Source organism: Cervus canadensis, chromosome 1 (assembly GCF_019320065.1).
Source record: "Cervus canadensis isolate Bull #8, Minnesota chromosome 1, ASM1932006v1, whole genome shotgun sequence".
NCBI classification, from domain to species: Eukaryota; Metazoa; Chordata; class Mammalia; order Artiodactyla; family Cervidae; genus Cervus; species Cervus canadensis.
The window spans coordinates 117,571,621-117,588,121 of record NC_057386.1 but is presented as its reverse complement, the minus strand read 5'-3'; the positions used below and the strand labels follow the sequence as shown (position 1 = coordinate 117,588,121).

At 42.5% G+C, this 16,501-nt stretch overlaps 1 protein-coding gene across 5 annotated transcripts in view; it reads left to right on the top strand.

The window, feature by feature from the left end:
• BICDL1 (BICD family like cargo adaptor 1) overlaps positions 1-16,501 on the top strand; it is a 77,755-nt gene that overhangs the window by 38,512 nt on the left and 22,742 nt on the right. For 3 of the 5 annotated variants that reach the window (XR_006263935.1, XM_043439198.1, XM_043439221.1), the window contains exons 3-5: positions 12,284-12,400; positions 13,324-13,335; positions 16,129-16,275. Coding sequence is in view for 4 of the 5 variants with exons in the window: in XM_043439198.1 (XP_043295133.1) it covers positions 12,284-12,400; positions 13,324-13,335; positions 16,129-16,275 (276 nt within the window). In the remaining variant the exon portion in view is untranslated. The remainder of the gene's footprint in view (positions 1-12,283; positions 12,401-13,323; positions 13,336-16,128; positions 16,276-16,501) is intronic. The other 2 variants (XM_043439230.1, XM_043439208.1) reach the window with 1 other exon arrangement.

Here is a 16,501-nt window from a genome sequence, read left to right as displayed (position 1 = left end):
TGTGCTGCCTGGGAAGCACCCACATGTTCTCTTGGGAGTGCCTACTTAATGACAAGTTCCGAAAAGGACTTAATTTGAACCTGTTTCCTTCAATCAGTAATAACTTTATAAAAGAAAGGGCTTTTGTGAGGTCTATAGAAGGCACAGGGGAAGAAGTTGTGGGTTCTGAGTATTAGATTCCACACACACAGGCAGACTGAAGGCATAGGTAGAAGCACCAACCAGCAAATCCTCAGATCAGTCACGGGTAATTTACATCCAAGTGGAAGTAAATCCGCCTGAGTCGTGGTGATGACCTATGGGGGAAAGAGTGCCCTTTCCTGAGCATGGACTATTTAAATCAAAGGGAATTATCTCATTAATTACCTGCTGATCCTGCTGGGAATTTGCTAAAGGGACACTTCTGGGATTTATCTTAATCCCACTTCTATTTCCTCCAACCTTAGCTTGACCATCTCAAAAAGTACACACTTAAGGTATTCAGATTTTATCTCATACAGTAAACACTTGAGTACCTAGTATGTGCTGTGTATGTTTGTAGGCAAAGATGAATATGAGATACAATTCCTGTCCTTAAGTCCTTCACAGTGTAAGAAAGAAAACACACATGTAAACAAATAAACAGACTATGTAGTAAGCAAACAGAAAAGAGTATGTAATACTCAAAAGAGCATTATTACAGGACTGCAAATAATGTAATCATTTTAACCTAGGAGATTATGAAAGTGATATAAGGGTCACCTTTGAACTGGGTCATTAAGGTTAAGAATTTATCAGGTGAAAATTTTCAGGGAAAGATGTTCCAAAAAGGGAGCATGCCATAAGCAGAACCATAGAGGCATGTACAGAAAAAAAAAGGAAAGGACATAGTTTGATGGATAATTTAAAAAATAATTTTATTTCTTGTCTGTGTTGGATCTTCATTTCTGTGCGGGCTTTCTTTAGTTGCAGAGAGCGGGGGCTATTCTCTAGTTGCAGTGCTTGAGCTTCTCATTGCGATGGCTTCTCTTGTTGTGGAGCACGGGCTGCAGGCAGGCGGACTACAAGTAGTTGTGCACAGGCTTAGTTGCTCTGCGGCATGGGGATCTTTCCGGCCCAGGGATCGAACCCATGTCTCCTGCATTGGCAGGCGATTCTTCACCACTGAGCCACCAGGGAAGACTGATAATTTTGTTTTTATGTTGGTGGGAAGTGAAGGAAGTGACCACCAATTAGGAGAGCAGATTTTCCTTAATCCTTCTCCAGGTCCAAACAGTTAACATTGGAACATTCCAACCTTTCTTAAGGTCTAGATGAATCCTCTGGTGGGCCATATGACCAAAAGAAATAAAAAGCATTAAAAATACTAGCATTTTCTCTCTTAATTAGGATTAGCCATGACAGTTATTTTCTGAGGGAATCCTGAATGTGTCCCTGGGATACCGCTGGTCCTCTGTGAAGGACTCCTAGTGTTTACTTAGCCCAGCCCTGACCTAAATTAAAATTTGTTAAGTAGAATGTCATTCAAAGTATCTGTCTTCCCCCTCAGCCTTCCTGTTTATCATGAAAAGGTTCTCAGTTTCTCTTCCAAGTACCTCCATGTAATCTTTTGAAAGCATAAACATTTCAGATTCTGGGAACTCTGCAGCCCTTATGGCGTTTTCAGCCCTGAGGGAACAGGGAAGCCTGTCTAGGTTAGACATGTCCTTGCAGACAGTGCAGTTCCTCAGTTTAGCTGGGTAGTAATTCTTTTAGCTTAGCTTCAGGTCCGTGTCCTCTCCCCTTTACCCCTGAGACCTTTGAGGTTTCTCTGTGATCACCACACCACATCCATGGGTAAAAGAGAGCGCCTAGATTCTCTGCAGCTCGGCCTCAATTCGGGCTGTCCTCGCCATCAGTCTCTGCCACATTTTCTTAGGCTGTTGAGACCTGCCCTCTTTTACATTTAAACCTGACAATTTTGTTTTTATGTTGGTGGGAAATGACCACCAATTAGGAGAGCTACACTTTATCCTAATTTTACAAGTGAGGAAACTGAGGCACAAAGCGTTGCGAAGTTTTCTTGAGGTTGCACAATCCTGTAATTGGTAGAGAAGAAAAACTGTTCTTTTTAGAGCCTGAATTTGGAAGACAGTTTTTCCACAAGAGTTGAGTCTTATTCATCTCTATCTTCAATTAAAAGCATATAAAGCAAGTGTTTCATCCATGTTGGAGTTAGTGCAAAGCACCAGGCCATCAAGTGAACACAGAGGATTGTGTCATTTTGGTTTGGAAAAAAGGATTAAAAAACAAAAAAAAAGCTCTACGTGAATCAAAAGCTCTGATTGTGAGTACAGTGTATTGGCAATATCCAGGACCTATTTTATGGTATGGGTCCTTGTAGGACATTTAAAAATGTAAAATCCTTTTCTCTGACTTCTGAAATATTTTTTACTTAATGAGCAGTAGGGATCTGACATGGAGTAAAGGCCCTCCTCCAGAAACAAAAGCAGACTAATGTTTGTCCTTTTCTCTTTTTCAATTAAAAGCCTGTACTGCCAGAGTTGCTGGCCTTTGATACTGAGGGATTATGTTTTGATAGTGATTAAAAGGATGACAATAAAACTGTTATTGTGCTCTAACTTTAAAGTTCATTCAAACAGAATTAGACATGGCCCCTATCTAGTGGGTGTGCACCTTCTAAATGTCAAGGAGCAGCTTTCCACATGTCTCATGTAAGCAGGCATTCCCTCTCATGAGTAATACACACTGGTGGTGGCATCAGACTTTCTTCATTCTAGAGGATGAGTTTTTGGCATCTTTGAAAAGCATCTAATAGTGACTCTTCGTTATTGTCTAAAAGGAGAAAAAAATGGTATTGAAATGGAAAGAAACTAAAAACGGTAGTCATGTGTGGTCTTAGGCAAGACCTTACTTTGGTTCACTCAGGTCACATCAAAGGCCTCACTCTGTTGACCCAGGCCTCCGTTTCATCAACCACCAAATTAGGGGTTAGGACCAGGTAGTCTCTGAGGTTTCAACTTTGAAATTGCATGCTTTCCTTTGAGCAAATGTCAGTATTCTATTTGGAGTTTTCACTTAATCTTAAATAAGAGTAATAGCAATAACTTATTACATATTTAGTCTGCACTAAACATTTTATCTACATTACTTGACTAGAGAGGGATGCCTTCCAGGCCCCAAGAGGGGCTTTGTCTAACACTTGGAAATGAATTGTCCAAGGAGACACACTTGCTGATGAAGCAAGACACTGTTGAAAAGGGGCCCCTTGAGTGGAGAGCAGCAAGGTCAGGGAACCCAGGAGGACTGCTCTGCCTCTTGGTTGGCAGTCTTGGGTGTTACGGAGGACGGGTTCATTTCTGGGTTGTCCCTGCCCCATCACCTTGCTTGTGTCCATATATGGTCTGACTCAGGGCTTTTCCAGGTGGCATGCAACTCTCCCGGTGAAGACAGATTCCAGCAGAGAGTTTCCGGGAGGTTGGCGGGACATACTATGTATGGCCCAGCATCTCCTCCCTCTTTTCGGCCCCTCCCAAATTTTTCCGGTTGGCAACAGCTTGTCATTTCCTTGTTCCTTACTGGAACCTTCTCATGAGAGACAACTTGTGCAAGTGGTTGTTTTCATCCCTGGTCAGGGCAGAAGGTTTCGGTCCATGGTTCCCTAACATTATTTCATCTTAATGCTAAGGTAGATCTTCTACTCAACCATTTTTCAGATGAAGAAACTGGGGTACAGTGGCTGTATAGTTTTCTCCAGATCACTCAACTGTATGCTTTGCCTTCCTTAAGATGTCTTCCTTAAGACGTCTACCATATTTTGTCTTGAGCTGTTTGTGCATTTCTCATACCACCTGTCAGCGCGTGCCAGTATTCTGTACCTTGTATTGGCTTTCTTCGTGAGCGTTCACCTCATTCTCCTTCAGTTGCTTGAGGGTGGAAATTGTGTCTTGTATTTTTTGTATACTTCATAGGGACATGAAGCTTTGTAAATATTCAAACTTTAGAAGTTTAAAAAATAAAATACTCTTCCCCCTCAGTCTTTCTAAGCTTATGCTGTCTGAGGTTTGTTATAATTGTATCACTCTCCCCAGCCTCACTATTACTAAAATTTCTGATCTTTATTTGATGTTAATAATACACCTTTTTCCTTTCACCTTTGTCCCTAGGTTGATATTTTATGAGTTTATCTATTTTTAAATAAATAACTTTATTTTCCCTCATTATTAACGATAATACATACTACTGTCGAATATTTCAACTTTACAAAAAATTCTTTTCCAAGGCAAACATTGCTAGGAATATCATGCCCTAGAGGTAATCTCTGATAGTATTTTGATGAACAGCCTTCCAGGCATTCTTCTATGCATGTGTGCACCTCAATAAACATATACATATAATTTCATGTAAATAGGATCAAATATGCTTTTTAAAATATGTTACATTGTTGAAGTCTTTGCACATTAAGGCAAGTAATGGATGCATGGGTGACTCACTGGTAGAATTCTTGCCTGTTGCACTAGTGCAGGTAGATTATATAGTATTCGATTGCACTGATACATACAGTCTGCTAATGGTGGACACTTTGGTTGCCTCTAGTCTTTTACAAACAATGCTGTGGTGAACATTGTTCTACAGAAGTCTTGAGTACAAAGTGAGTCTCATCTGTCTGCATGACATACCTGCACTAAGATAGCATTAATTAGCAAAATAGTACAGCAGATGTCTATAGCCACACCATTATCATGTAACACCATAAATTTGCAAGAACCCAATAACCCAGCATGACTAGACAGGCAAATATCTACCTGTAACAGGTATGATATTTGGGTTGCTTAGGAAAACTAAGATTCCCATTAAGCTAAAATAAAAAGAAAAGCTTGATCAACATGAAATTTATCTTCATTTTGTTAAAATCTTAAATTTTTCACTTGAAAGAATTGTTAGATATTTGTTTCTGTATTTGCTTTGGACAAACAAACAAAAAAGTAGTGGTTTGCGTAGTCTAGAGAGGATATTCTGTATTCTAAAGTGAAAAATAGAACCTGATAGGAAAACTGATTATCTGATAAAATATAAACCATTCATTGTACAAATATGTTTTAAGAACCAGTGATGTACTAAATAATGTTGTGGCTACTAGGACTCAAAGTCTAGCAGAAGAGAGGTTGAAATAGTAAATTATACTTCAAACTCGTTGAAATCCAAGATGAGAGACCAGGAAAAGAAAATGTTTTTCTTTAAAGAGTATTAACCAGCATCAGGTTTGGTTTTGTTTTCTCATTCTCTTAACTTTTCTCTGTCACCTGCCTTGCTATTAAAATTTAAGTTCATTTCTTGTGATTTGTTTTTCCATCCTTTCAAAAGTCATTCTCCCTAAACTGGTATCTCACTTGTTTTACCTTTCAGTTACTTGTTATGTGATCCTTATGGATTCCTTCTGGCTCTCAGTTTCATCAGGTGTGCAATGAAGGAGTTCAGTAACTGGTTTCTTTTTTCTAGTAGGGTTCCTGCTCTGAGATTTTGAGAGACCAGATCTGGCTTAGACAGTAAAGAATCTGCCTGCAATGCAGGAGACCCAGGTTTGATCCCTCAGTCTGGAAGATTCCCCTGGAGGAAGAGAATGGTTACCCACTCCAGTATTCTTGCCTGGAGAATTCCATGAACAGAGGAGCCTGATGGGCTACAGTCCATGGGTTGCAAAGAGTAAGACACAACCTAGACTGAGGGACTAACACTTTCTGTCTTCCTCACTATTGTATCCCTAGTTTGTAGCATAAATCCAGCCACTGAATAAACTTTGTTAACATTTTTACTTTAATTTGGGGGTGTGTGTATCTACTCTGGTTCTTTGGAGATTTTACTTTTTTTTTTTTCATCCCATGGTACCTATATTACTATACATTTAGACTTGATTCTTTTTTAATTGCTCAAGGGCAATTTCTAACAGCCATGAAAGAGATACTTTCAGACATTTTTTGAATACTTACCATATGCCAGGCATTGCACTATCCACTGGCAATACAAAAATCAATTAGACACCATCACCCCCAGTCTTAGAAGGCTGAAAATGTGGTCAGGGAGAAAGATGTAAAGGGATAGCTGTAATAAATGTAGTGTGTGTTCTGCTAGAATTATGTGTCCATGGCGCTATGTGAACTAAAAGGATTGTTTTTTATTGCTAGACATCTTGTGCCATTTTCAGACTGGTTGGTTGGTTGTATTTTATATTTTCCTGTTCCATAGAGATATTTTTAATCATGCCTTTTATTTATCTAAACACAATCACAGTTGTCTTATAATCTGTAATTGATAATTCTAGGATCTGAAGTCATTGTGAATCTGTTTCTGTTGTTGCTTATGCCAGTTCTTGCTCATGAATCTTTGTTTCCATGTGTATTTTTGTTTTGTTTTACTATAATCTGCTTATTTTTATTAGAACATTATTTATGGAGATTATTTGATTTTGGATGATGTTACCATCCTTCAAAGATAACTCGTTTTCTCCTGCCAAGTGTCTAGGGGCACTACCAATCAGGTATTTTTTGTTGTTGTTGTTGAACAATGTTAGCCTTACAGGGAAGTTAGGAAAAAAAATAGATTCTCATATACCCTTCTGGTTTCTCCTAATGCTAACATCTTGTGTAACCATAGTAGTTATCGAAACCAACAATGAGGCAGTATTAGGCAATCCACATACCTACTGGGATTTTGCCAGCTTTCCCACCTTTGTCCTTTTTTGGCCCAGGATCCAGTTCAACCTCCCATGTTGTATTTAATTGTCATGTTTATTTTGTCTCCTTCAATCTGTGATAGTTCTTCAGTCTTGGTTTGTTTTTCCTGAAGTTGGTATTTTGAAGAGTAATGATGGATTATTTTGTAGAAAGTCCCTCAATTTTGGGTTTGTCTAATGTCTTGTCATGACTAGGTTATGCCATTTTGCAAGGTAGCACAGAAGTGCAGCTGTGTTCTTCTCAGTGTTCATATTGAGGACACGTCATGTTGACATTTTTTTTTTTAACTGATGACATTAACTTCTAAGGTAGTATCTGCCAGGCTTCTCCACTGTGAAGTTACTCATTTCTTCTTTGTGATTAGTAAGCCTTACTGGGAGATACTTTGAGACTGTATAAGTACCCTGTTTCTTGTCGAATTTTTGCCACCAGTTATTAGCGTCCATCCTCTAGCTCTTGCCTGCAATGGTTACTGCTGTGAGGCTTGCCTGCTGGTGATTTTCTGTTTTCAGCCTTCCTTCTACATTTATTAGTTGGAATTCTCTGTAAGGAGGAGCTGCCTCTTTTCCCTCATTAACTAATTTATCCAATTATTTACTTATCATTGTGGACTCATGAATATTTATTCTATGCATTTTAATTCATCACTGTCATTATTTGTTTTATTGATCAAATGGTCCCAGCCTTAGCCATTGGGAGCTCCTTCAAGTTGAGTTCTATGTCCATTCAGTGTACCTGTCTCATTTTTTGAGCACTTCCTTTCTTTCTGGCATCCGAAGATGGTCTAAGCTCATCTTGTATTTTTCTTCCCCCGACCCTGAAACAAGCCATTTCTCCAAGGAGCTTTGTTTGGTTCATTTCTTAGAGATTAGTGTATAAAAACCAATGTGTGCACTAAGATGTCATTACTTTTGGGCCCTTGTGGAAGACAGAATTAGGGAATGAGTGTGTAAAAATTTACCTCATTCATAAACAGATGCATATAATCATTTTCTCAATCTCTCCACTTACATATATATGTGTGTGTGTGTGTGTGTGTGTGTGTGTTAAACACCATAAATTCATTCTAATGTCTTCAATTCTAATCCAGTACCACAAGGTTCATGTTAGCCTTCCCTCTTTCCTTATTTGTAACTTGTTTTTCCATAGGAGAACCTGGTTCTCATTATCCATGATACATTTACTTATTTGTTCAATTCTATTAAACACATTAATGTTAGAATTGCTAACCCATACATCTGTGAGAAGCAAGTTATGACCTACAGTTCTGTAGCTCTGTGTAGCTCTTTCTTCCTGAACCTTATAGTACAGAGTCAGAGGATTGTTTTCCAAAGCCATTTAGCTAAGTTATTTTCTTCTCCACCCACTTTACTTGTGGTTTTGCTGTTCATTAGTGGTGTAGTTAGGTTTATTTGTTACTGTTTGTGTTCCGTTGGTTGGTTGTAATAATGTGCCTGTGTGAAGCATTCTTATGACTCCATCACTATCTTGTCAGCTCTTTGATGCTTTTAAGAAGTCTTTTCCATTTTATCCAGTATTGTTAGCTGTTTTCAGTAAGAAGGTCAGTCCAAGTAACCTAACCCAACATATTACCAGAAATGAAACCTTCCCTTTGGAAAGGTATTGGTAAAAATCTTAACTATCTTTTACATTAAGTAAAATATAAATACATAACAAACTTAACTTCTGAGTTTTATTTTTGGAAGGCTTTGGGAGGAATTGGCACACTGAAGCCTAGTGAGAACAAAAGACCATCATACATTTTTGCATTTACTTACTGTCTATTAAATGGCTATTGCTTTTAGTACTATAAATACCCAAGACAGTAAAAAGGAGGGTTATCATATAATATGCTCTCATTAGACTGATGGCACCCATTAGCAAATTTGAAAGTTTTATCAAGAACAATAAGACCTTGAAAATAAGAAAATAGAGACTTTTGGTTAATTGAATTTTCCAGTTACTCATAGGCTAATCATAAACCCATTTTTGCTTCAAATTGGTGTAGATTTCCTCTTCTAAACTATAATCATCTACTTTTTTCAGTTTTTGCATTCCACTGGAAAACTCAGGCTTTCCATTCTACTTCTATTAGTAGGAAAGCTCTACTACCACCATCACAGTGACATGTATTCATTATAAGTGCAAAACCTGGGAAAATCCCAGATGCCTAACAATAAGGGAGTGCTAAAGGAAATCATAACTTATCTTCTTGATGGAATATTATGCAGCCATTTAAAGTGATGATTAAGAAGTATAATAATAAATAATTGGGCTTCCCAGGTGGTGCTAGTGGTAAAGAATCCGCCTGCCAATGCAGTAGATGCAACAGACACAGGTTGTTTTCCTGGGTCAGGAAGATCCCCTGGAGAAGAGCATGGCAACCCGTGGACATGAGGAGCCTGGGAGGCTACAGTCCATAGGGTTGCAAAGAATTGGACGCTACTGAAGCAGCTTATAGCGCATGCACACACAGTAGTAAATAATGTGGAAATGTTTTTGACACCTGATGTTTGTTTTTGATATCAAATATTTTGATGCTAAGTGAAAAAAGAAAAATCTGTATAAGCAATATGATCATGAGTAATTTAATTGTACACACACATGTACATACACACAGTAAGATTGGGGAAAAAGCAACAAAATGTACTTTGAAAACAAACCCATATTCTGCAATGGGGTTCTGTTACAGACATTGAAAATTGAAAAATAGGGTCTTTCCTGGCAGTCCAGTGGTTAAGACTATGCGCTTCCACTATAGGGAACACAGGTTTGATGCCTGGTCATGGAACTAAGATCTCACATGGTGTGGCCAAAAAATATAAATAAATAAAAATAAGAAATTGAAAAATAAATTTAATTATTTTTAAATTCATGTCCTAATGCAGCAGTTTTCAACTGTAGTAAATTACAAATGGTTTTTAATAATTCACCCTTTGTCTTAAATTAGAATAAATTCAAGGTTGTTGCTCTGATGTCACTTTCATTTTGTGAGCTTTTTTGAGAGGGAGCAAAGGAGAGTAGAAAGGGAGTGCTGTGTGTTGGGGCTGAGAGTGTGAGGGTAGGAGCTGCAGGTCTGGGTACAAATCCCGGCCCCAGCACTGACAAGCACCAGTGTGCTGTGTTCGTTATAGAAGTAAAATTGACTTTATAATCTTTCTGATACTTTATTTAGAAAGCATTTAGAACATAAGAGTTATGGACAAACTTTAGCCATCATTATTTCATTTATGAGACGAAACAGCTAATACTCATTCTGTTAGATCTAAAATATCTGTGCCAGTTTCCATCTCTGAAAAAGAAGGAAATAATATATTTTGGAAGGTGCATTAGCTCCTTGAAGATGGTGCTTATGTCTGATCGATGTGTTCCTCTCCATCACCATCACAGACGGGTGACTGGCTGCCTGGCTGGAGGTGGCCAGGGTGTTGTGGGCGAGCCCAGAACCAGGAGGGCGCGGGCAGTGCCCCTCCCTCTGGGCCTCCACCTCCTTCCTTGTCTGCACAATGAGGCCAGCAATTCCTGCTTCTCTGGGCGGGCGGTTGGAAATTCAAATGAGAGCTGTAGGTCAAAAGCCTGTGTCAACGGTATACCCTTGGGCACATCTGAGGAGTCAGACATTTTAAAGAGTCATTATAACATAGTGGTTAAGAGCTGAGACTCTGGTGTCATGATTCCAGGAGGGAAGAGACAAATTTTATTTCTAGGAAGGTTGCTTTGAGAGGAGACCGTCTACAGGAGCCTTTCTGATAACAGCTGGGCTGTATTTGTAGTCCCCCTAAGTGCATCTCTTAGGTTTGGTTGTCTCATGATTCATGTCAAGGTGGTGATGCTCAGAATAAGGTCGCAGCTGCCTGAATTACCCATTGCTTTGTAATCTCCAGCATATTTGAAACTCTGATAGTCAACTGAATTTCATGTAGGTGACCAAACTGCAGCATTTATAAGAGGAAATTTTCTTTATGGGCCCTAAATTCTATTCAAAGAAATTTCAAGAATCATAAATAAAATTACTTAGTATTAAAAAAAAGAAGAAAGAAAAAAGTCTAAATTGGACTCACAAAGTTGGTTTCAGTAGTGAGTGATAGAAACAGGAAAAACTACTTCAAGGTACTGTATAAGAAGGTAGTATTGAAGTCCTAATTTCAGAGTAAGATAGCCCCAAATTGACCATTCTGATGCTGTCGTTCACTGAGATGTGGGACAAGTTCCCTCACCTCCCTGAGTTTGTTGCCTTGGGTGAGGGTGATAGGCCCCACTTTGGTTGTGACAATTGAGATAAAGCATTTAGCACAGTACTTGGCACATAGTAAGCACTGGGTAAATAATGCTCATGTTATTTTTAGGTAGGAGTGACTAATACTGTGTTTCTAAGTGATTTGGAAATAAGCTGGTAGTGTCTAAAACTAAATTTAGAATAAGAAGAAAAAAGATGGTTTGATTTTTCTTTTGCTGTGTGTCTTGTAATTGTTTAAAAATTAGCACTGTGGATTGATTCTTGTGGCTCTTTAGTGTGGGGGCAGGGAGAGGGGGATGTTTGTTGAATCTATGGGACCAAAAAAAGATGGACAATGGATTACATAGCACTTGAAGATAAAAGGAACTATTGAACGTGTGACCATTATTGTGAGAGCCTCGTTGAACAGCTCGCCTACCATTTCAAGATTATTACCACCCGCCTCCTCTGAAAGCCTTCCCTCACCATTTCTGCACGCTGTGATCTCCCCTGAGAACCCATAAAGCTTATTGACCCCATTTGGCCTCCCAGAAGCACTGAGGCAGTGAGTTACCCTGTCCTGTGGCTGTCCTCCCCAGGGCAGTGCTCAGGGCTCTCTTCTGTGGGCTGAGCTGGCCAGACCCTCAGGGGAATGACAGGACTCGTATCTTTCTCCTGCATATGCGAGAGAAGGTGCCGGCACACTGAGTGGTCCTTGATGTTTGCTGGGTTTCCATGTTCGAGAATAAACAGATTAGGGTGGGAAAGGAGCCCCTCGGCCAGCACTCCCCGGAGAATCAAGAGGTGCAGAAAACGTCCTTGAGAAATGAGCAGCAAAAGTCTTAACAGACATGACAGGGTATTTTAAATAGTGCCCACATTGACTGGGAGTAAGAGGTAAAGATAGATTATTTGCCTGGCCCCCAATAAGGAAATGGATGGGGGAGATAAAGGGATTTCTAAGGTTTAGGTATATTGGTCTTATTCTTTCATGTAAAATAGTGAGACCGTCTCTCAACTTAGTAGATGTTTGTGGAGCTTCTGCTGTGTGTTGTGCAGAGTCATAATGATAATAACTAACATTTGAGAACTTACTATTTTCTAGGCCTGTTTCCTCTGATCAGCAAAGTGGTCCTAGACCTAGACAGAGTCGTTCATGCTTTAGGTAGGAATAGGGGTTAGTCTTGTTTGGGCATGAGAGAACAAAGCGAACAGGGTAGGAAACCGGTTGTTTCTCATCCTGTACTTCCTGTAGAGTAGAGTTGCAAAGAGATGTTTGAGAAATGAAAGGCAAAATTCTGAGCGGCTTTCCTTTGTACAACCTCTGAATCAGCCCCATGGTCTCTTTTGCTTACAGGCATCAGAAGTTGAGAGACAACTCTCCATGCAAGTACACGCCCTCAGAGAAGACTTTCGGGAGAAAAACTCGTCAACCAACCAGCACATCATCAGGCTGGAAAGCCTTCAGGCCGAGGTCAGCCTCCCCGAGCAGCCATGTTGGGCAGAAGGACTTTTCTCACTGCGGGAGCTGCACCTGGCCTTTTAGACACGGAGTCCTCTGAACAAAAACCTGCCCTGTCTAACATCTCTGGAGAGAGATGTCTGTGAGATACTGAATGGGGATCACTTGACCATGTTTCTCTGGGTAGCCTGTTGTCTAGAAAAGTTAGGTTGCTCAGAGTTACTGCTGAGTGTGCTGAAATTAGTAATGACCTACTTTTTACGGAATATGTTGATCCCTCCAAAAACATCCTAAATGGAAGATTGGAAAGAGAATCTTCCCTTTCTCTGTTCCATTTGGGTCTGGTTCAATCCCTCTAAATAGGACCTATTATTCTTACCTATAAACCGAAAGTAATATCTACTTCATCGGGTTGAAGTAATCTACTTCATACTGTTGCTGAGAGGATTTGATGAGTTAACACATGGAAAGCACTGTGTGTGGTGTTTAGAAGAAAGTAGTGTTATTGAAAGCATACGAGAGGCCAGACAGAATCTGTGGCCCTGAGCAAGCCAGAGGGGGAAAGTAGCGCTGAGGGGACGAATCTGTGAGGACCAGGTTGTGGGGAGGTGAGGAGCAGGGGAGGGTCACATCACCAGCCCGAATGGGCCTCTGTGCCGGGGAGGCTTCCACCTCCTCTGCTCCCAAAACCCCTCAGCCAAGTGTCTGAACAACAGCCCTTTGACTGAGTTACATTTTGAGTGACAGTCCAGCGCTACCACCATGGAAGGAACCAGCCTGCGAGGTCAGACCCAAGAGGCCAAGATGGCTGCTCTCCTGCTTCATACATGACGAAAAGATGTTTTTCCTAAAGTCTGTCAATATCTTCTCTTTTCTCCTGGCTCTCACTCCCTTCCTCCCTCCCTTCCCTTGGAATTCCTACGGGTATTGAGCAGCAGGTCCTTGAAGTAAGTAGTTGGTGCTGGTGGGTTTGGCATGCCTGTCTGTGACGGTCTGTGTGCATGACGTGCTGCTCAGCCACCTCTGCCGAGGTCCAGCTCCCTCCCGTTGCCTGTCTGCCTAGACCCTCGTGACACAGGGTCATGCCCACGAATGTTTGTGGCCAGATTGGGTCCCAAGTTTCAGGGTGTGTAGGATTGGCTGAGGGAGTTAGCTACCTAATGCCAATTCCCTGCTTCATCTAGTAACACTTTTACGTTTAGAAGCCAAGCTATGAAATTGTTTATTTCAAATAAGTCACTTCACGTAGCTCTGAACTTCTGAGTTTGTTTTTTTTCTGTTAAGGGGTGGGGTTGTGTATCAGAACCAGATTACCTCGTGACTTCCCTGAGTGGAACTTGGGAACCAAAGGTGATCCACGGGAGGGAAAATGTGAAGGTCAGAGAGTATTTAAATGAAACGCAGCTAGAGTAAGAGCTCCCTTCGCGTGAGCAGCGTCACATCAGTGTGGGGAAGAGTGGGCCATTCACAGGGCTGCTCCTGTCGGTCCTTCCCTGGGTGCACACCTGAGAGACAGTGTTCCTTTGTTTGGCCGGATACCTGATCCCTCTGGACAAAGGCCTCATACTTCATTTCCCCAGGACGGCATCCCATCCAGTTGTGGGGAGGTGGCCAGGGAAGAGTCATGCCCTCTGAGCAGGAATTCTAGTGCAGAGAGTGAGAACAGCCAAAGAGCAGAGGGGAGGCAGGTTTCAGAGGACTTGGGACACTCATTTCCAGATCTCTCCTAAAACGATCTGTGGTTGGTCCCCTTAGTGAACTGTCATCATTGCTAGACTAGAGAGCATGGAGCACATCTTAACCACACCAGGAGAAAACTCACAAGAAATGGGGTGAGAACTCAGTCTAGCAGGGAACTGATAACGGGAGGAGCCGGGGGACCTGCAGGACTCCAGGAGTCCCCCAAGGCCACTGGCAATTGAGGGGACTCAGGAACGTTCCTGTAGCCCCCTGAGCGGGGCAGGGCTCCTGGGCTGAAGCATCGCTGGCCTGGGGGCATGCTGGGTGACTCTCACCCTGCAAACCTTGAGGCCACAGAAAACTTGGCATCTTTTTCCTCTTTTCCTCTGTTTTCTCACTGAAATGGAAGCAACAGAACAGACCTTCCTAAAAGAAAGTCTGTATCTCTCTTGAGGCTGGCTGGATACTCGGTGTATAAACATATCAGTTCAGTTCAGTTGCTCAGTCGTGTCCGACTCTTTGCGAAACTGTGAACCACAGCACGCCAGGCCTCCCTGTCCATCTCCAGCTTCCAGAGTCCACCCAAACCCATGTCCATTGTGTCGGTGATGCCGTCCAACCATCTCATCCTCTGTCGTCCCCTTCTCCTCCTGCCCCCAATCTTTCCCAGCATCGGGGTCTTTTCAAATGAGTCAGCTCTTCAAATCAGGTGGCCAAAGTATTGGAGTTTCAGCTTCAACATCAGTCCCTCCAATGAACACCCAGGACTGATTTCCTTTAGGATGGACTGGTTGGATCTCCTTGCAGTCCAAGGGACTCTCAAGAGTCTTCCTTAGCACCACAGTTCAAAAGCATCAATTCTTCGGCCCTCAGCTTTTTTTATAGTCCAAGTCTCACATCCATACATAACTACTGGAAAAACCATAGGCTTGACTAGACGGACCTTTGTTGGCAAAGTAATGTATCTGCTTTTTTAAATATGCTGTCTAGGTTGGTCATAACTTTCCTCCCAAGGAACAAGGTCTTTTAATTTCATGGCTGCAATCACCATCCTCAGTGATTTTGGAGCCCAGAAAAATAAAGTTAGCCACTGTTTCCACTGTTCCCCCATCTATTTACCATGAAGTGATGGGACCGGATGCCATGATTTTAGTTTTCTGAATGTTGAGCTTTAAGCCAGTTTTTTCACTCTCCTCTTTCACTTTCATCAAGAGGCTGTTTAGTTCTTCTTCACTTTCTGCCACAAACATATCAGCCTGTTTAATAAAAGGAGAAAGATGGCTTCTAGTCATAAGTTTCTCGCTGAAGCAGAAGATACCTTGAGTAAAATCCGTTATTTACTTGTCAGTGTCCTGTTCCCTCCCTGGGCAGGGGCTGATGCAGGCACTGCTGGGTTTTCTGTATCCTGGGGCTCCTCCATTCACCTGGGGCCCTGGGTCTGAGCCGTGACCTCTAGTGCCAGTCCTGCCAGCAGTGGGGAAAGGACAGAGAGAGAGAAGCATATGAGGGTGCAGTGGCCCCAGGGGCTGTCCTGGGCCTTGTCTTGTGCTCAGGACTTGAGAGAGAAGGGTCCCACAGGTTAGGTCCCACTACCCCACCAGCTGTTGGGTTGGAGTACAGCCGTAGACAGGGGACTTCCCTGGCGGTCTGGTGGTTAGGACTGCACGCTTCCACTGCAGAGGGGCACAGGTTTGATTCCTGGTTGGGGAACTAAGATCCCGCATGCTGCATGACACAGCCAAAAAAAAAAAAATGTTGTGGGCAGCAAGGTGGAGCCCTTGTCTGTGTTATCTCTGGAATTTCCAGAGCACTGACCTTCCTTGCCTCTGCCTGACACCCCACATTCCAGCTTAACTCCCACCCCTTCCCAGACTGGTGTACGAAGGGGAGGGGTTTCCTCCTCAGCTGGAGAGTTCACAGCTGTTCTGGCCGGCGAGGGGGCGCCGGGGCAGAGCACTGGAGAGATGCCTGCCTTCGTGTTCCGGGGCTGGTCCCCCCTGCCCTACTCGTCAGCCCGGGTGTAACCCCACACCGCCCTGTGGCTCTGTCCCCGCTTTCAGATCAAGATGCTGTCGGATCGGAAGCGGGAGCTGGAGCACCGTCTCAGCGCCACCTTGGAGGAGAACGACCTGCTCCAGGGGACAGTGGAGGAGCTGCAGGACCGGGTGTTGATCCTGGAGAGGCAGGGCCACGACAAGGACCTCCAGGTGCGGGGGCAGAGGATGGGCTCAGGGCCAGGCGCGCTCGGCTGCCCCGCCCCGAGGAGAGGCTAGCGCACGGGCAGTGGGCGACGCTGAGGTCTCTCCTTGAGCCGGATATGGGCCTCTTCAGGCGTGGCTAACTGGCTGGTCATTCTCTGCCAAGAACAAGTGCGCTGCTCCAGCAGGTCATCCTTCCAATTTGTTCTGAGCCACTGGCCCCAGGAGCAGTTTC